A 21,001-nucleotide genomic window follows, 5' to 3' on the forward strand; every position below is an offset into this window, starting at 1 on the left:
AATTTCTCAATGTTTTCGAAGATTATCGGGGGAAAAGGGCTTGATGGAAGTGCTGAAAGCCTGCCAGCAGAGCCCCATGCTTTCAACGGAGATGGGGAAAGAACATCGTAGGAGCGGATACGCACGAATATAATGGTATCAGGTACAAAAAGGACACCTAAGCTGCGCTCCTCTCGGTTTCTATTGCCTATACATTGCTCACTCCCGCCATCTCGTTCCAACACCGAGGCTTCCAATCGGGCGGGTTAGGGCTTTGTGGGTCCGCCACCCACCCTCCCACGACCCGTCAGATCCACGATCAATGCAAAAATTTTCATCGCAACCAGCAACGACCTCGCAGACTAGCCAGGAGCAAAAAGAGAAGCCGAACGGGGGGGTCGAACCCCCAACCTTGAGATTAAGAGTCTCACGCTCTGCCGATTGAGCTAGCCCGGCTACTTGTTGAAGAAGGCTTCAAATATTGAATACAGAAGCGGCTAGTAAAATTCTGCGCTAGGGCGGGCCATCGTGCCATCTTTCTCGGTTCTGGGCAGAGTAGAGTAGAGTTTGCCGCGTAGAGAAGGCCTATGGTATTTATGCATGTGTTTTCTTGGAGGATTTTTACCTATGCAGCAACAAAGATGAAGCTCATCACGAACATCTGTGGTATTGACTATGGTCCAATACTGGGCGTCCTGGGTGAAGATCTTTTTGCTCCTGGCCTCCTGCAACTATATATATTTTCAACCATGAGGATTGAGAATATCAAAACTACCTAACAAGCCGTTGCTCACCTCGGACATGAAGGTTTTGTTGACAGTGCCCCGGGCCTCTAGCCTCTCCTACGCCAATGACCATCAAACAAGCAAGAAGGCGTCGATATCTGATCATGACTCAAAAATCTCTAGATATTGGAACTGTACTTGTGCACAGACAGGTCTTCTTTAACACCCCGCACAGTGAGCGACCCGAGCAGAGAAAGCCCCCCTGTTAACAAACTTAACTGCCCCCTGCACGTGAGGATGTACCCGATGGCATCGGTGGATGCTCATCCGCCCACACCGGATGTATTCCTCCTTTTGCACCCTGCTACCCGTGACGAGTTATTCGAGCACCTATAGTAGCGCATCCTAAGACACACAAAGACCAACGCAGCCGCATTTCTCACGTCCTGGCTACCGACCGAGTATGGGCTTATAAGGGAATACTACGACCCGATAATGCTCGTGTTCTTTGGGCTAGAAGTTTGGAAATATCGACGCGGTACGCTGCCCGAGCGGTTTGACTGTATCTGCACGCAAATCCTGAGCTGTAGGCTTAGGTTGTTCATTGTATCTACAAAAGACTTCACGGACTAGGTAATCAAGTGTTTGTGCAGGGGACATAAGCGCCGAAGAGCATGTGACAGTGCTTCACAATCATGTTTATACGTCAGCTGGGGTAACTTAAGTCACCATGTAGTACGGTAGGTACCATCCAATGTAATTCACGCCGCGCATCCCCTTAAACTTCCCCAAAGAATACATATATGGCCCCTGTAGATATTTAGAGAGTGCCCTGGACCTCCCGGGAGTAGAGGGGTTAGGCATCGCGTACATACTGGTTCATGCAAATACAGTTCAACTAGGATGCCTATCATCTAGACGCGACTCGTCTAATGCATATGTGCTGCATGCATTTGCTGCCATCAAGCACTTGACTAAGCACATCTATTGCACCGGTAAGCGCTCGGCCTCAGCAGCATAAGGTGTATACGATAGAGCGCAGGATTGCCTGACAGGCATATAGCCAGTGCATTTGGCATATGCTTCTATCATTTTGCACCCGGCCTGAGCCTCCTCTTTCCTGTTTGAATTTAAAGAACGAACATGTTCGTAGATTAGACTATGGATCTGTCTGACCCCTACAGGACAGGAGTAGATACTAATGGCCAGGCCGTCACGTTGCTTGACACAATCAAGACGAACAGAAGGGGCGCGGCCCTAAGGTAACCCAGTCGGTCAATAATTTTGCCTTGAATATTGGTATTGTCTAACAGTGGGATTCTGATCCTCTGCAATAACGGACGGATATGAGGCTTGACCGAAAGGGCCAGGTCACGCAAATTGTGTACGGGGAGAGGAGCCACAAGCATAACGCTGGTTGGTGTGCTCTTGGATTTGACGAGGACGAGTTTGAATAATACAACAACATCGATGACCGGGCGATTAACGTTGAGAAAGGAGGGATTACCTTATCATTCTCAATCGACCTGGACCCTGAGGGTAATTCCGCATACATATCCAAGCGCAGAACCACAAGCAAGAGCGTCGATGTCATGATTGAGAAGGATGGTACCTAGTTCCATAAAGCACCCAAAGGGAACCCTGGCTTGACCAGCTTCTTCAAGCACCAGGACGGTCCAACACTGGCTGTGATGGTGACAGGATCAAGGTTCAAGGCAAGACTAAGGTAGTTCTATGGCATGTCCTTTGCAATTATCCGAGGCATGATTCTTGTACTTGTATCAAGTATGTATTAGGGGCAATATGCCGTGCAGTGCGCTGAAGAACCTAGCCAGTTCTCAGAGCCTCATATGACAGGGGTTTGACCACACACATAATGTCAACCATCAGTGGATGTTGATATCCAGCAGTGACAAGTAAGATTGAGAAACGCAAGATATGTGTCCGGCTTATTCTCAGCGGAGACATGAATGTGAGCGCAAACCATTGTACATAGACATCCAATAGCGCACCATGATGCTGGGAAGACAGGTTACTGAGGTCCGCCAGGACTACGTAGTCAGTTTTGTGGTCTGACCAGAGCCGTTTGTTCTTCTAACGTAGACAAACATGGGCTCTTGCTTTGCCTTCCCATACCTGTTACTGGTACCGAGATAAATGGCAACCCAAGTCCCAAACATTGAAGGACATATATCTACCCTAGCATCGATGCCTGCTCCGGCGCCGTTGGGAATTTGTATACTAGGCCTGGAAAATTCGACATCCGATAAAAGACAATGCCCGTACTTTTTATCCAAGTATCGGGGGTACGTGGATTGATCGAAGTAGTTCCTATTTTTCTTCGTGCTTAATGAGATCTTTGGGTAAGAGGTCTTTCCGTACGGCAAGCCACATGTGTGTTTCCGGATCATGAACTCGAGGTTGAAGCTTTCAAGTTCATCTCCGCGTAGTCGCTTCAAGCAGAAAGCTGGTAGGACGAAGTATAGGCGTTGCGAGTAGTCAGATCTACCAGAAAGCTTAGAGATGCCTAGGACGCCCGCAAATCAAGCATAGGTAGGCAGCACCTGGCCAAGAGCATGTTCCGTGCCTCTCATCATCTATGGAACCCACAAACGCTTGCAATGGGATCTTTTCTTCGCTCCAGCAGCATGGACATTGTTTGTTATCGCCGCAGATGCTTTGTCGGGTCTCTCAGGTGCCTTGGGCTGTTCATGCTAATTGCCATGTTACATCCAAGACATGCGCATATTGTTCGATGTTCAGTATGGCTCTAAGCAACATATCTTCTGCCGCAGCAAGAACAGAAATGACATTGCCAGCATGCACTAATGGCGTACGGAGTGCCATCTCTATATCGTGCCGCGACGTTTTCGGTAGTCCTATGCAGCCAGGGACACCAGAGCCAGCCCACTCTTTTCCAGCCACCTGCATCTACTCGAGTATGCTCCGGCATGAATGAAACCTCACCTTTCTATCCGTGAGATGTCCTTGGAAGGAATCAAAGTGGGCTCTGTGCTATGGCTTGATGGAGACCTAGCATAAAACTCGCAAAACCACCATGGTCGAACTCAGCCACAGCGTCAGTATTGTGGGCACTTCTCAAAAATAGCCGCGTTCATGTTTTCCATGTCGCAAGCCTCAGGCGGGTCACTGGTAGCAGGCTGGCGGACCTGGCAAGCCCGCTAACCTTTATAACCCAGAACCGTTGCATCCATGGTCGGAGTAATCTAAATCAAATTGCTGATTCTCGAGGTCGTGTACACCAGCAGCATATGCTCAGTTCGCATCAGCATCCTGCTCCTGCTGAGCACTATACCACATCATGTAGAGCAAATTCCTGCTAACTCGCGTGACGTCGAATGAAGGGCAGACATGTTTGTTATGATCTGATGATGAGGTTTAATCTGCAATCTAGTGCCCATATCCAGCTTGGAAACAATCACCGGGATACGTAAGGTTAGATAAGGACCAACCACTAGCCCCATCCTGAAGGTGTACTTATTGTCTGCTTTACACATATTCATCTGGTCACTGTATCAAGAAGCGAAATCTTATATACGGTCAGACTAGAGAAAGGGCATGGCCGTCGTCCATATTGGCGCTTAAGAAGCAGCAAAGGCAGTGTACAAATCTGATGTGTGCTGCAGGCTCCAAAGAATAAAGATAAAGAATAAACCGTTTGAAGACACCTGCGGACGTGGTTTTCATCCGGGGGAGTCTATGGACCGTACGGGACTGGAAACGTCTGTCCGATATACAGGCATTCAAAACGCTATGTTCGTCCGCAAGTGTGATTTTGGTTAATTTGAGTTCTGGTAAAATGAGCTGTGTCACCGTTGACGGCGTTATCACCTTTTAAGACTGGTAGAGGGAGCTACCCATGGGTTTAAGGTACGTGTCAAGTCAATTAACTCCATTCCCTGTGATTACGACGCCCCTAATTCACGAAATGGAGGTAAAGTTCTACGCAACCTCGCTGAGTCGAGCAAGGCAGGCGACTGTTGATAGTTTAGGGTATATTGCAGTATAGAAGCATGGAAATATCGGAACCTGAGAAGTTGCTTTCATTATTAGTTATATTATAATACTCCGTAGAGTAAGAACAATTTACGCGAGGTGCCTTAGACTCTGCGGACGAAAAGATGCTTGAAGGCTGCCAGCGCAGTAGCAACGTTAACATCTTGCGCGTTGACGACCGGAAGATTTGTAGTGGGATCACTCAAATCAATGCCCGGTGTGGTCATTGATCCTCATGCCAGGGGCAATCTAAAACAGAGGGTCATGGCCAATCTGGACAGGCGCGGCAACAGGACATATCTTTGTAGTGATCGTATAATCTTTAACAGGCTCATCAGCTAGCTATCTCAATTTCTTGTACAAAGGCAACCTAGGTGACAGCTGCGACTGTCGAGTAGTGGTATCAACTAGGTGCAGCCAACCTATAGCCCGATTAGGTTCCTCCAGGAAGCCACGCTGGCAGGCCTGGGCTAGGGAAACCCACCAGTCACCTAGTCATGAACCTGTGGCTTAAGGACATCAGAAACAAATTAAGCATTGTTTGTACGCCAACACCCTGCGGGACAAGTCATTACAGGCATTCCAATCCATTGCGGGGATGCCAGTTGCAAGGAGGCCAACCATGCCACCATAATCACTGCCGCCGCTCATGGTGGAGATCGCTCAACAGCTGCTTCAGCTTTCTGTTTTGGGATTTTACCGACTTACCCTGAGGGTGACGTTTCCTTGGACCTCTAGATTCCGAGGCTGCTCCGACCAAATGGTTTACTAAGTGGCCCCGGTGATCAAGGTTCTCCATTGTTGGCGGCATGGGGCTTTATTTAGATCCGTAGAAGGGTGTGGTATCTTATGCAGTCTAAATTGCCCTATGACATAATGATATCGGTAGTACCTAGAAGATGGAAACATCGTGTGCTAGGGGGCAAAACCTTGGAAGGTTCCGGACTAGGAATGATATGGTAGTTTTTAATCATGACTGGTTATCGTTAATCATGTTTTAATCAGTAAAGTTAAGAGTTTCTTGCGAGACTAGCCATGGATTTGTTGATGGGTCTCCAAGGGACCTATGTATAGCCTCTAGACTTCATATGTGCCGGAAAGCCTAGAGAGCCAGCCACCTGCGGGACTCTGTTCTTAATATAAGGTAGCGTGCTAGAAATGTTATAGATCTGCCTGTAGCACTGGTATGTCTCTTCGAAAAACAACTATTCCATTATTTACACCAACAGGTAAAATACTAATGGTTACCATACTTAGGGAATGTCGTATATGCATAAATCCATCAGAGGAAAAGCCAACATGATAATTCTCAACCGCCATGTTTGGCGTTTCTGGGAATTGAGTGTACTCCCTCTGAATACCCTGCTACCCTGCCTATCTAGCCTAGGTATACATTCAGTCCCAGAGAGAACCGCTGCGAGCACCCAGCCACCCCCAAAGCACAAGTGGGGGGTTGGCAAGGCACACTCGCAATCTAGGTCTTAAGGAAGCCACCCAGCATTTTTCTGTGCTGGGCAATAGCATAACAGCCACAGTGAGGAAGTGCAGATCTAGACGGTAGTCGCTATGCAGCGGCATAACACTGTCCGGACAGGCTGATATTACCGCTCACAAATTCGGTGCCTAGCGCGAATAGGTCGAGTACGCCAATGTCAACGTTTTATTGAATTGATCGCCCCTGCATTTCTTGCCAAGTTGGAAGCCTAGGTACTTAGTCTTGTCCGGGGTTTGTATGCATGAAAAAGGATAGCTTGCGCGCCTATATCTCGAAACATTCAAGCTTCAGCTTCATCTTTGCCAGGGATCAAAACGTTGAACATCTGGCACGGTACACAGGGAAAGGCAGAATATATCCGACATGATCCGGGAAAGGCTTCTTGGATCCGGTCTGCACTAACAAGCGGGGTATTCGCGGGGCGTGAGCTGGAGACGCATCGTGCATCGGCGAATACTCATAACCCACGACAATCATGACCTTGATTGGGCATCAGCAATGTCAAATAATTATACAGAGCACCAGGCACCGCCCATGATTGCCGCCTTTACTTTCTTGGGCATCCTGTCAGTGATCTAGCAACGCGCGGAAGAAGGAACTACTGAAGTATATAGCCCTTCTTTCCGACCATCCAATATTCGGAAAAGTCTTTGTAGACAGAGACTCTCCCCTGTTAAGGGGCATTATCTGCAGGGTGCGCTGCAGTAATGTAGAAGGACCAGGAGAAAGGCCATTGCTATGAGCGGGAGGCCGCCATAGGGAGCGTGTCCATGGGGATAACTATGAGCAAGGTATGGCTTGATGTCTCCAATTGCGTGAATGGTACTAATCATATTCTTCAACAAGGTAATCGGGGGTTGGCGAGGGCTCCCACATATCACTTACATGGTATGGATGGTAGTACATTGTTTAAACGTCCAAGCAACGAGTGAGAATTTTGTAGAAAGTGCGCCGTTTAGGCCATCCCAAAGACAGTCCAGTGTATCGTTTTTCAAGCACTTGGCCTAGATTCGAGGGCTTACTGGATAGTTCAGAGCTGAATAGCAGGAGCTTTAAATGCTCCTGAACGTGTAGTTGCGGCTTATGTCATGGTTTAACATCGAGGGTTACGGGACAATCCATCTGTGATAACCTGTAGCCGGCCTGGTACGTGGAGAAAGGTAATCTTGGAGTCGATAATGCCAGACCATGATCGTTTTCCTGCGTTGTTGGCCGTTCTTATTTTATTTTAGTCCAGTATGAGCGCCAGGACTTATGCTTACGCCCACTGACACCGGCCTCCTTGTCCTTACAGTTTTGGACTAATTGGTGAGATAATACACACCGGCATTATTGGAAAAGCCATTTTGAAGAACTGGAAAGGGGTGAGGGGTGAGGAGGAGAATGTTTGCAGATCAAGTCCTCGTACCCCGTGCTCATGCGTCTTTTCTATCTAAAGCTACACATAGATAAGCCCCATTAATACTCAGCCTCTGGCATCTAACTGTATGAAGATAGGTCATTAGACAGGAGCGTGCTCACAGCTTCATGATCAGGAGAACAAACGGGGCAGGTGGTAACGGGTCAAGTATAACATCTTGGTGCGATTCCCAACCCCTGTGGGTTTTTTGATATCACAGACAAATATCATGTTAATTTGAGCAGCCCTAGGAGATATCAAGAGACTATCTTAAGCCTTGAACAAGGATACGTCACTGCTACTTCTATAAGGCTTCGTATCACCACTACTGTCCAGAGGAAGAGCCTTTGCTTTGTCTCTCATCTGCAACTTTCCCGTAGATAAAAAGGACCATAGTGGGAAGATACAGTACTAGCAGCTCATATAATTCTAGGGGGGCACTTGCAAGATTTCAGGGTTACCTTACCCATGTACCCATGTTGGGAGTTGAAATGTTTTAAATGCAACAAGTACTAGGGCATCGTGAGACAGATCTAGACGGCACCAACTCCTACCTGGTTTGCCACATCGACGTTGTGCATCGAAACCAACGGAAAGAGCAAACAATCTACTTGTACGGGAAAGCACCAGGACCCATGACAGCTTTGCCCGCCCAGGATTAGAAGAATACCGCAAGACACAACCTAGGGAGCATTGAACACCTTTCCCCTTACTGCAGGTGTTCTCCAGTCTCTCTGCATCATCTCCTCGCTGATTTTCGCGCCCGGAACATGCGAATTGCAGGTAAGATTCGTTACTTCTGCTCAATTCAAGGTGAGTTCCCGGAACATGAGCTTATGCCATTTGGGATGAATGATACGCAGTTTGTCATTGCGTGTCGAATGGGATATCCACGCAAGGAGCTAAGCAATTCGACCTCGAGGTATCTTTTTCTCATCCTTTGAAATACGTCATTTTGCAGGGATGTCCCCAACAGCTCACTACTTCTGCGTAGGAGATCAGCGGCAGCTGAAGTTGCAGGCTACCACGTATAGTCCACTTAATCAATATCGCCGGTAGATGTAGGAAAGCTACCTGGCCCATACGGTTTGGATCGAAAACGAATATCAGGCCCATGAACTGGAGCTCTCTAAATGCCCGCAAGGCCTGGGTGGAGAGGTTGAAACGGCTTTCCAGTTGATCATTATACAGGTCCCCATCTCACTGGATACACGTTTGGAAGCCCATATAGCTTAGGAGACCAAGGCATGGACTGGCAGCTAGTCTTACGCGGGCAGCAGCCTGCGAGAGACGCATTTCGTATGGACCCTGGGCTTGAAGTCTTGGACCGTCTAACAATCGGCACAAGAGCCGGAATATGCCTCGCCTCATGGGATCTCTTCCCAGTGGTGGCTAAGCCACATCCTCCAGGGCTCTACTGAGTTTCTTGTCACCAGTATATAGGCTATCCCAAGTCGCCGAAGCTGTTAAGCCCATGCTCCACCGGAACCGCAGTCTCCAGTCTTACAGTTTACAAGGAAGCATGAAAGCTCTGATCATGTCCCAACACGAACAACAGTGTCAAATGGGTTGGTGGCTTCGGGCTCTGCAACGTCCCGTTGAGATGTCAAGGAAGACCACACAACCTCTCATCTTGGGTAGGCGGCGCACGCGCGGCGTATTTAAAGGCGCAGTAGGCACTTCCGCGGGCCTAAAGCCATCGGCATAATGCATTGGTGGAGACGACGACCACCTTGTATAGCGTCCAAGCCGAAGCCGACCGGCCTGGCAAAAAGGGAGCTGGTTACTGTATTGAACCAGCGTGAACAAAAGCCCGGCTAGTGCTAAGGAGCAAAAGCACCACACACCGAGTGATCCTCCTATATACTTCGAATAGGTCATAGTATGGTACTAGCAAGATTCTGTCCCAAGCTTGGATTATTCCGCAAGAGCGTAAAGGAAAATCATTGCTGCTATAATTAGCAGACACAAGGCTTGAGTTTCTTTAACCATTTCATCGAGGCCACGCCCATTTCCCCATCAAGTGCGGATTTCAGGAACTCCTGTCCCAGGGTTCCACAACAGCAGCCCTGAGATGCCGACCACAGTGGACCAACCTACCGTTAGATTGTACTAGATATGGCGTATAGGTATCGCCTATAGGCATTCACAGGGCACTAATCTTATAACGGCGTTAACAATGGCACCCGCCTTCCAAATTGTTAAGAATGGGATTTACCTGGTTATCGATGGCCGGCAGTCCACGCCAGAGAGCGATCGCTCATCCTCCCCGTCTTGCTCCGGCATGTAGGCACAGACTACACATCAGCCAAACATAGACTCCGAGTGCCTGTATATGGTGCCATAGGTATAGTGCATGATCCTCAGTTATATTCAAACCTGCACGACCGACAACCCTAGTATGTATGGTGGTGGAAAGGGTCCTGATAATACTATCATCCCGAATGCCACCATGTGTAATTGCAGCCTATATATGGGCTCACTACAGATGACCATTGAAGGCCGCGTGTAGGGTACGGGCTCCAAGACGAGTCCATCAGATGGGACAGAGACCTGGGGAAAAGCATTTCGAGCCTGCCGTATAAACCTCAAGACATGTCTTTGTCTCGAGGAAGCACTGGCTTTGTCTACTGGATGTGACCATTCTTGAGGCACTCCATAGTATTGTTTTTGCCAGTGGTGTACAATACTGGTGAAGTTGCTACATATCGCAACCTCTGCAAAGAAAGAAGGCCAGAAGGCCATCTTGATTGAGCGGGTTCGTGTAACCCAAGTAACGACACCGGCAAAGTTGCCCTCCTCCTCCCACCTTGATATCAATATTTTCTAGATCCCTCGGACTTGGTACAGACGGACAAGCAGCAATCAGCATACTCGCAGGCCGTAGTGAGATACAATTAATGAATATAGTTTCTAGGGTCCAAACGTACAAATCTGTAGTTGGGCACCTGATGTAACCACAACCCCCTCAATGCCATACTGCTGGAATTGACGTCAAGAAAATGTGGTATGCATTGAGGTGAATGCCCTGGACCGACAATCTTTGTAAGATTTGTTTTACATCCTGGTAAGACTATAATCCTGAAAATCGTGCTGCACAGCGAGGTTCTGCTATAGAAGTCTAAAAAAAAAGCAGCCATGTCAAGAGCTTCGAATTTTTGATCCCTTGGCCTGCTCCCCGGGGTGGCCGCCTTTCCCTTCAACCTTAGATTTAATGTGCTCGCAAGCTGCATCAAAATAACTATGGTAGATGGTGTGCATACTAATAGTACTAAGACAACCCCAAAATCTCGAACTCACCCAAGGTATTATAGACCTATGACTTTTGTTTGCATTTGGTAAATGATAGGCCCTTATGTTCCATGGCCCGTATTGTTGGATGAAAAGGAGGTCATTCTGGAGCAGCACGGCCCGGCCATTGACCGAGGATAGTAGGTACCTACGCCTCTCGTGGTCTCTGGGAAGATATCTACTGTTGACTCCTTGTGCACTTCTGGCTGGGCAGGTTTATACCATATGGTATGCTCTCACACCATTTGGGATGTGCTATTGTTAATACACCTAGGTACTGCAAGATCGCTTTTGGGATCTCTACCCGTTCTCCATTTGGACAAGATGCCTTGGGTAGACATTAAGTGTACTGCGGGTAATGCATCAGCTTAAGCAACATTATAAGCCCTATTGTCTCTAATATAACACCAGATAGACACACTGTTTTCATACACTGGGAGTCGTAACAACATAACACATAACACAGTGGACGTGGGCCCACCGGGCCATGCGGGTACAGGGTAAGCGTTCATCGGCAAAACACACATTAAACGACATAAGGTGAATGGGATGGGACAATGTTGGGAACTAAGGCATGCTGTCCTAGATTATCATACGTACTAGAAGTCTACTATAGGTCCACAATGCTAATCGGTCTACTGTTCATGTTGGAATGGATGTAGAGTTTCGGCAAGCTGAATGCTTGCGCCCGAATCCACACCCAACGAAAAAGAGCCCAAAAACTGCGTTGCAACACGGTAGGTCTGACTCATGCGTGTGGAAATGTAGCCACCCCATCGGTAATATCGCGATGTTTCTCACCAGTCGTAAGGCGTGGCGACGAGACGGGACTTTCTCGGGCATAGGTGTATTGTCACCTGCAATAGCCAGCTGTGCACTGATTGGGGCTGTTGGTCTTTACGCAACGCTCTTGAATACCTTGGCCGTCTCAGTTCTTGCACTTTTGTAAATTTCTTGAGACGGTACTCCAGCAAAGCTCCTTTGTCTTAATAGCAGAATGTCCTGACTTTATCTAGGTCCCCGTGTGGTGGTTTGTGGTATATGTCCAGGGCAAGATCGAAGATTTTTACAGGCAAATTCCTCGGCGGATCTCGTTATCCATGAATGCTCGCTTTCGAGACCTTAATCGGGCTCTCAGTGGATCTACTCAAGGGCAAGCCGCAAGTCTGGATGGCATCATGGAATCTAACTACCTAATCCCATCATTGTCCAGAATGCAAGCAGTGTCATGAGCCAGGGTTCTCATTTCATTATCACGCTGTAACCGTTATTCGAAGTCACTCGACGCATACAGCTTGCACAGGTCTCTTATTCTTCATCCTTATCTAAAGGGAACATAACCACCTGTAACTGCCCGAAGGTTGATGACTACGGCGTATATCCTGCAGGAAAGCAAAACTAATAGTCTTGATGATGCCTTACACTGGCCGAATCACACATCCCCGCAACTCTTTGAGCTACTAGTAAGCTCTATTTTTAACTCAATGGAAGTAACCCTTTCGATATGGACCCTTGGTTATACCATGGAGCTGCCAACCCTATAGGGAACAGCAATCACCCGTGCACGCATGCAGCCGACCTGGCAACCAGGGAGGCGGGCGTAGCCGACCCCCTAGGTATTGGGATGGATGAGTACCAGCAAATGTGGACGTTCTAGTTAGGGTTCATGCATCGGACTACATGAGCCCTGCGTCTTGGATCAACTTGCTTAGTGGTTTATAATCCACATTCTTATCGTTAGTATATCAAAGTGCCACAAGGCACTATTGCTGGTTGATTGTCAAGGGGAGAGACGAGAAACATGACTGCGGCTCTTACCACGTTGACCTTGGAGGTGTAGGTATATGGTAAATATGATAATAGACATAGTTCTGGTACTTAGGTATGCCCAAAGCGCTACAAGGACAGAATGTTTCTAGTTATCGTCTAATTTTATAGTTTCTTTTCGCTCTCTAGTCAGCCCCATGAACCGACGGCTTGAAGGAGTCTGCGCCAGCAGGAATACTGAGGCTTCCCGCCTTGTGATGGGAGACATAGCTCTGCCAGACGATGACTGTTTGTATGCCGATGCCTTTGATAGCCCGAGGAGAACAAAGATACATTTGCAGCAAGTGTCTCAACCCCATGCGATTACCGTATTGCAATCTATGCACTTTCCGCCCCGATGTTTGGTCATGGTCAGAAATAAGGTTAAATACTGGATTTGGGATTTCACAAGCCAAAAGCCATTAATCCCCACCTCGGGAAGCATGTGTTTGAACCTAAAACACTCTGACCTCACGGTGCCAGCCCTCGAGCTAGTGCACCAGGGACTACGGCGTAGGAAATAGGTTACAAAGCAGCATTTGGGTCGGTCACTGAGGTGTGTACCTAGGTATTCATCCTGGCCACGACATAGTGCCAGAGAGGCAGGGGCACCAGGACATTCACCGTAATCGCTAACCTCTGAATTGTGTTTTCTAGCGACGATGACCTAGGTACAGTCTTTGTGATACATCTCATACAGCATGGCACCCATGAGTGGGATATTCGGCACGATGTACTTTAGACTCTTTTGCTCCATTCAATCCATGAGTTTGAGCACTTGTCCGCGGAATAATTGATATCCTAGGTAACAGGACTATGAGCCTAGGTCATTGCAGCCTGCTATGGAGGTTATCAAACCTAGGTATAACCCACCGCATAGGAACGTTCTAGGCTGATTGTAGAATGAAGGTGGGAAACATTTTCGGTCCACCTTCCTTCTTGTAGACCACCGGGTAGCTAGTGTATGTGAATCCTGGACAGCATCCATACCAACAGGATTGATGGAGCCACAACCTCGGTGTTTGGCCTTTGCGCTAGTACCATGTCTAAGACCCAAGCCCAAAGACCAAAAACATGATCTGTCTCCTTGATACCTTAGTCGGCAACGTAGCCATCCCGTCTTTAGGTACTTGAAAACTCCACAGGCGCGGGTATAAAGGCATCAGTATTCCCTTTCAAGCACATAGCATGCTTTCCAATGGCTATCTGTTCGTCCACAGCACTGGATGTTGGTACTTCAGAGATCCAGACTGTGACACATGCATTGTAATCGTTGCAGACCTGGCAACCCGAGGGTTCGGCAGTTTTGCTGCCAAACGTCTTTGCTATACCTCTGGTACCCAAGGTACACTGAGGTGCGATTCTCACCATCGACACCATGGTAGGGAGGAGTAACACTGTCATCCGCTTTTTAGAAATCTGCCTTTCTATCATGTACTTGGGTTACGGTATGCGTTCGCCGTCGTGGCGAGGTAGGGCGTGACCTACCTCTGATGTTCACATGGAAACGCCTTGTATTGTGCCCTGGTTGTTTCCTAGACAAACGCACCATCTATGTCGCTATTATTTGAGTTTGGCACCGCGGCAAAGCAGGGCTAGCACAAGGGCATGCTATAATTAGGTATGTGACCTTGCATTGAGGAATCATTTCGCTGATTTAGAGAATGGCTTGGTCGCATCCTATGGACCCTAGCCCGGCATGCGCCGTGGCTTGAGGATATTTAGTATACAGGTGCACCGGCCCATAACCGGGGGGATATGTTACTGGTTCCCAGACCCAGCTGAAACCTAACGCTACCTAAGTAGGTACCAAGGGCGAGTAGCAGAGAAGGCTGGTAATGCTAGTGTATTCGGTAACTTATTTATTATTTAGGCTTATTTATGGCCCTGCCTTCCTTAGTTATTGTGTAGAGATTAAACATCCTATTTACTCACGCAGAAAGAGTGCAGTTAAGCTAAGAGAAGGTAGGGGGGAGAAGCCATGATTTTTGCTGCTGGGTAATGGTGCGCTTTTTTCCCCCTACGATCTTGCTAAAGGCTACCTATTTTGGTGTTTATTTTTTTAAGGTTATCTTGATTCTAAGCGCGCTGATATATGTAGAGGCATCGTGCTCCTGACTTTAACACTTATATAGGGCTTGGTTCTTGAATTACTAATATATTGCTTATTACAGAATAGGATCCTTTGAGACTAGTATACTAAAGAAATATAAAAGGACACATGCGACGGATACCTATTAACCCTTAAACAGGGGCTAATACCGGGTATAAAACATTCCATGTTCTAAATGGTCCGCTGTGTTATAGTTTAGGATTTCTTTAAGTGTACCCAGTGCCTTAACAATCAGAGCCAACTGTAGCCTCGACCGCTGGCTCATAGTGGGATTACTGGATCGTGATATGGACAGCAACGTAATATAATATGAATTTACGCGCCTGTCCACAAGCAGTCGCAATCTTAGTTGTGCCCATGTCAAGCGTCCCTAGCGAAGGTTCCCTCTGCATCTTGATGTCTAACGTTCTTAACCGTTCGAGGTAAAACCGGACGTGTGGAATCTGGTGAAATAAGAAAAACCCACAAACGGCACATGTTTGAAGGGAGACATTCCGATTGGTAAAGCCCATGCAAATCAGACCACGCACATGACGTGGGGGTTTTTGACAAGCCTTGTGACTGACCTCCTGTACATACTCCATGCTCGGCGGGATATTTCAATTGGTTCCAGTGTATAGAGCTCATGATTGTACCTCGTCGCGGGTGCTTCGGAGCCCCTGCCGATATTGCTTTGCGGTTTTGGACAACCTAAGGTTTGGCACGTACGACGGCCAGAAGGAAGTTCATTTCAATCAATGTCTCCTCCGTCTCCTCAATCAAGGCCGGGCAACTATGCATTCCTAAAACTTCTACGCATATCCTATCGAGAAAACGGAAAGCGAAGGCCCGGGTTGGTTAACGGCATATCGACCGCAGATCAATTGGGACGAGCGCAGATTAATGGTGGTCTTCATCATAGAATCGGCCATGGCTGGAAGATAAATTGTGATCGCAGACGAGGTCTCTTTTGCACCAGGACACCCTAGAATCCCCATAGTCTCCTGGTGACAGAGTATGAGGGTTCTGCTACTCGCGGTTCTGTGAGTCAACATCTGGAACTGTGGGATATATCCTTACAGCAGTTGCAACAGCTATACTATACTAGTTCCTAAGTTATTTCTCACACACCGTGTTAGATAGTCGTATTTCGCGCCATGCAACGCTCTAAGATCAAGACAGTGGCAGTATGGATAAATGCAAGAGACCGGTCGGATAACCGAATCCGTCTTTGTTGACTGCTGCTGGTAGCTGCTCTCTATCACTCTTATCTATGCTGCTACATAACATTTGAACCAGCAAGAGCTTATAGAACCGGTATGGATTGCCCAGGCCACGCCGGATCTGGTATGCCAAAGTGTGCGCGTCCACCATGATTTAGAAGATTAGGTAGGTAATTACGCCTCCCAATAAGTGGCAATCTCGCGCAAGTCCGCCAGCAAAGCGGGAGGGTTATCCAGACCCGGGAAGTGGCCACCGGCCTCATGATCTAAGAGCGCATATCAGCATCTAATGCATATCTCGGCATCAAAAGGAAAAACCGAGGAACTCACTGTTATACCGGACCAAGTTCCCAACTTTCGCAACAAGCGCCTCGGGCCAGAACCCAACATTGTACTTGAACGCACTGAAGAGAAGCGGCGCATCGTTGTGCGCTTTGGTGTACTCACTCGCGAACCCATTAGGGTTCTGCGCGTATGTAAGCACGGACGACGCGAAGGAGCCCGTGAGATAATATAACGAAATGCTCCGCAGTATCTCGTTGTGCGTTAGGACTGAGGGGGCTTGTCCGGCGTCAGGATCGGACCCTTCGCGTCATGTTAGCTGTCGTCTCGCTTGTCTAGGGGAGGGTATATAGGTGGCCGGCTTACAGTTGAGAAACTTCTCCCCGATCCAGGCAAGCTGGCCGACGGGGTTATCATGCAGCGCGAGGCCGATTGTATTGGGCTTTTTGTCCGTTAGGAACATGAAATCCGTGAGGGATATAAGAGAGACGTACCTTCGTCGTTTGCTCGATAAAGTACCCTTCCCCTGTTGCAGTCCACTCCTCCGCAAGCGCTTGCTCAAACCTTTCGAGCTCAGTATCAAGCGTGATATTGGCCTCAGCCAACTGCTCCGAGTTCCAGGGGTAAAATGGCAGAAAAGCTAGATGTGCCGCGCGGACAGTGGAGTTAAACTGGTCGTAGAGGGTGTACGCGACGCCGGCACCCCAGTCTGTTCCGAAGGTCGCGTATGTATCGTAGCCCAGGACCTTGAGGAGAAGAGTATTGAAGACGCGTGCTGTGTCGGCAAGCGTCCAGTCTACGGGCGGCACGGAGGAGAAGGCGTAGCCTGGTAGGGATGGAACAATTACGTCAAAAGCGACGGGTTGCCCGGCAGCCGTTGAGGCCTGCTGGGTGAGATTCTTGATGATGGGAACAAACTCGAGGAATGAACCGGGCCACCCATGCAGCAGCAGGAGTGGGATTGCGTCGCTAGCGTTGCTCTTTTCGTGGATAAAGTGGATGTCCAGCCCCTCGATCTGGGCTGTATAGTGGTTAAACCTAAAGCAGGTTCAGTCATTATTTCTCAAAGGCCGCAGCTCATTTTCGCTATAGACGCACTTGTTCAGATCGCGCTCCTCGTGCTCCCAGTCAAAGCTTGTCAGCCATTGATTTTGGAACGACTTTAAGTCGCTAAGGCTGATACCCTTAGCTGTTCCCTTGTCGATGTACAGAGGTTGATCCGGCAATTGCGTTCTGCGGATTTGATCCAACATGCGAGGTACTTTGGACGAGAGGTCAATGTGGAATGGCTTCAGGCTGTAGTCGTCTCTTGCGTGCGTTTGGCTTGCATCAGTAGCCCGAAGCAAGCTGTGCAAAGCGAATACTGCCGTCCAAGTCACCCTCATTTTCCTTGTCTTCGGTTGTAAGATCTCAGCGAACAGGACCTTTGCATTGTCGGTGCCCCGTGGCGGAACCCAGACTCTCTATATAGGGCATCCCAGGAGCCTCGATGCAGGGATCGGCCTGATTAGCAATCACTTACAAAGTGTTTTTCTCATCAACGATGCAAACTCGATATGACCTTGCATAATCACCGTCCAATACGACCATGGTCCCAGAATGCGGCTGCATACAGCTGAGGAATAATAAGCACTAGGGAGCTTAGCGCTGCCTCAATGCGTTAGCTACCCCAACAGCGTACTCTTCGTCAGCCAAACACGCCAAACGCTGCAAACATATCAGGGATAAAAGATTATTTGAAATGGTTAGCGAAGTTGGAGAGTGGTCCAGGAGCCCCATCAGCTTGTTACCTGTGCTTTTTCGCTTCCCTTGGACAATCACAGGGCCAACTATATAACGGGATGGCACGTAAATGCATCATTGAATCTCACCGTGTCCAGGAGAGACGACCTCAGTGACCAACGACGAGCAGTTCGGCGGACACGTCTTGATGTGTGACGCCCGGTGCTTACAGCTCGGCCATCGTCGCTGGCGCCGGAGTTGTCTTGCGTAGACTCTCGGTCTCATCAGCTTTATATTGGAACCTTATGGTCGCATGAGCCGAATCAGCCTCACGATCTATTACAAATACCGGGGATTACGCCTTGTGGTACGGGCGGGCGGGGCCGCTTCGCTGGGCCTTTTACCCGCTTTTACCCGCGCAGGGGCCGAACCTTAAGATGCGCCTCCCTCTCACTCACATGCGGCTTAGGACTGCCATTTGTATCCGAGAATTAGGTCTGATAGGTCATACGCAAGAACATTCTTTGACCTCAACCTAGAAGGGAGGCAAGGACCGCGTAGGTCGAGGGAAGATGAGAAAAGGGGGCGGCGCTGCAGTATGACCTCATTCCATAGCCGTTGTCCTAACATAGCCCCAACGCGGCTCTTGTTTATTCATACGGACTCCATCACCCGCCATGCCATGAGACTCAAAGACTCTACTTGATTTCGCGCCGTTACAGTTGGTGACTGAGACATATGATCGAACGCAACGAGGATGGCGGACCTGGTGGATCTCGACCAACCCATAGCCCTTCGTCCCGAATATAGCGCGCAAAAGCGCACAGCATTACACGTCAAGCAATTCGATAACAGAGGCATCAAGAATCCAGGGGACGATCTATCCGTCTGGAAATGGCCAGTCGACAAGCACGAAAAATACCATCCCGACGAGCGGAAACTCTTCTCCGCCAAAGACGCAAGCGGATTTTTCAGTCAGCGCCGCTGCCTACGCACTGCCTCAGGAACACCGCTCTATAATCTGGCCCTGACGAAACTCGGCGTCACCTGGTTCGTGCATCCCGCAGATAGCGATGCGCCGTGGGGCTCTGAGGCGGGGAATATCGCTACCATTGCGCCGAGATGGAATCCCCTCAAGAACAAGTTCGACGTTTATGTGAAGAATGTTGCGGCGGACGGGAAAGAGGTCCTACTTAAGATTCGCGGCCAGGGGTGGACGAGGTCCCGAGTCCACGGGTATGTTGATGGGGCGCTGGTTATGGATGCGGAGAGGATTGATGATCGGCATTCGGTGGTTGAGTTGGAGTGGAAGGTTGAGGTCACGGGCGGGTTGGACCTGTCGCTTGTAAGTTAATCCTCTGGGGATTGTTTCTCATTTTGTTATTATGGATTCCTGGACTGATAGTGACCATGGCAGGTGTCGGCTATCATGATTGTCCTGTGCTATATGTCGGCCCTGGGCATGACGGGCGCATCCACGTACCATGGTGCTGAGGGTTTCAAGCAACTTGGTAACATATAGTTGTCATTGAGGCTGAGACTTTCTTTTGTTGTCCTTTAGCGTCATTGAATTCTACCTTTTTTTTCGGGCCGTCATCGCAGTACCTAACAATGCGGAGGCTAGATATGGCGCTGTATGCAAGTATAAGGCTGTTTCTCCTATTCCATTGAAGTAGTTTTGAGGAAAAGCGTTTATCCCAATATGCTATGATTAACGCAGTTGTGGTGCTGCATTTCATGATTATCAAAACCATTGGGAAAGTCTTGCGCAAATTTAAGTTTAGTAGAGTCCTCGCAGAGTCTTAGTGGGTCTCTGGTATAGGACGCTGGTACACGCAGAGGTGTTTCCGAGAATCATTGTGACTGGCATCAGCTGGAAATCGCTGAGAAACAGTTTCTCTTGCCAGCGTCTGCACCCATTGTATAGAGCTATCCAGGGGGAAAGGCGCAAGGTCCCTTCAGCTTTATATTCCCACCAATATAATCAGACCTCGGGACTCTCCTGAAAACGAGCATTTCATACCATTGAAAATATCAATACCATAATCCATCTACCCGGAAACAATATCTAGTCTCGTGACACGAGAGATGACTCCATGACTGAGCACAGATGCAAACTCTGCTAAAATAACACAGATAGCAGCATTACCCAAGTCAAACTTGGCCATTTGTGGGTTCTGATCGCATATGCCATGTCAAAGGGGAACTGTGGCTTTCGGCGCGATATGCTATATCGTCCATGACAAACTAATAGGGCTTTGGAACGCCAAATATACCACACCACCATACACTTATATGCGAGGCACTTACTGATACCTCTTTCCTTACTCAGCATTTCATCTCGATGCAGGCCAAGTAGTGCATCTTTCGCATCTGGTATCTTCTACTTATATCATCGGAACCGGCACCAAACTGCGGAGAATGGTATAGAGGAATGGCTGTTTACGCACTGCCCTCCGGACCATAAGACATATATGAAAAGCGGCAGAACTGGCTGACTTTTGGTTTTACTACCGTCAAGAGTAGTGATGGGGTACAAGCACGAGAATACTGGCTGAACTCCCGTGGTACCCTACGGAGCTGACTGTTGGAGTCTCGACTTCGGCAGTCCTCTTCCATTAATCGCGTCGAGCAGGCTTGCCAACGCAGGAGACATGCCGCAACGCGATTGCATATGTATAGATCCTCACCACCTGATTTCCATTGAGTAGAACTGCTGATTCCACCCGATCAGCTCAAAGCGGGAAAGCCAGAGTCTATATAGTTGATCCGTTAATCGCTCCATGCTCCTGTTCAAGCCCAGTCTCCCACTGTCTGCATTAAACAGCCTACGAAAGCCCTGCAGATTTCCCAAGAGAACTTCGTGGCAGGTGCCTCTACCGGGTCAAGCATTATCACTCCAGCACCCGTGCTAAGTTATCTAGATATCTGTCTAGCAGCGTCGCAGAGATGTAAAAGGCGACCTAATGC

At 48.6% G+C, this 21,001-nt stretch overlaps 3 protein-coding genes and 1 non-coding gene across 4 annotated transcripts; 2 read left to right on the top strand and 2 right to left on the bottom strand.

Moving 5' to 3' along the window:
- Window positions 1-362: 362 nt before the first annotated feature.
- BDW74DRAFT_t150 lies at window positions 363-435 on the bottom strand. Its single transcript has one exon. It is a non-coding gene; the product is annotated as a tRNA-Lys (tRNA).
- A 6,279-nt stretch (window positions 436-6,714) lies between these two features.
- BDW74DRAFT_179336 (uncharacterized protein) lies at window positions 6,715-6,924 on the top strand (the record flags this gene model as incomplete). Its single annotated transcript, XM_073729442.1, has 2 exons — window positions 6,715-6,782; window positions 6,831-6,924. 2 exons carry the CDS (start codon window positions 6,715-6,717, stop codon window positions 6,922-6,924), a joined length of 162 nt encoding a protein of 53 aa, XP_073582477.1.
- An 8,866-nt stretch (window positions 6,925-15,790) lies between these two features.
- On the bottom strand, window positions 15,791-18,228 carry BDW74DRAFT_155375 (epoxide hydrolase family protein). Its single transcript, XM_073724817.1, has 8 exons — window positions 18,100-18,228; window positions 17,991-18,043; window positions 17,408-17,941; window positions 16,804-17,347; window positions 16,676-16,751; window positions 16,358-16,612; window positions 15,885-16,293; window positions 15,791-15,833 (listed from the first exon to the last, which is right to left on the bottom strand). The coding sequence occupies exons 3-7, from the start codon at window positions 17,692-17,694 to the stop codon at window positions 16,202-16,204; spliced, it is 1,254 nt and encodes a 417-aa protein (XP_073582478.1). The 5' UTR covers window positions 17,695-17,941; window positions 17,991-18,043; window positions 18,100-18,228; the 3' UTR covers window positions 15,791-15,833; window positions 15,885-16,201.
- A 210-nt stretch (window positions 18,229-18,438) lies between these two features.
- On the top strand, window positions 18,439-19,792 carry BDW74DRAFT_33712 (uncharacterized protein). The gene is made up of 2 exons (XM_073732551.1): window positions 18,439-19,376; window positions 19,449-19,792. Exons 1-2 carry the CDS (start codon window positions 18,789-18,791, stop codon window positions 19,551-19,553), a joined length of 693 nt encoding a protein of 230 aa, XP_073582479.1. The 5' UTR covers window positions 18,439-18,788; the 3' UTR covers window positions 19,554-19,792.
- The last annotated feature ends 1,209 nt before the right edge of the window (window positions 19,793-21,001 follow it).

The sequence above is a fragment of the Aspergillus multicolor genome (genome assembly GCF_047715735.1).
Source record: "Aspergillus multicolor strain CBS 133.54 unplaced genomic scaffold BDW74scaffold_17, whole genome shotgun sequence".
NCBI lineage: Eukaryota > Fungi > Ascomycota > Eurotiomycetes > Eurotiales > Aspergillaceae > Aspergillus > Aspergillus multicolor.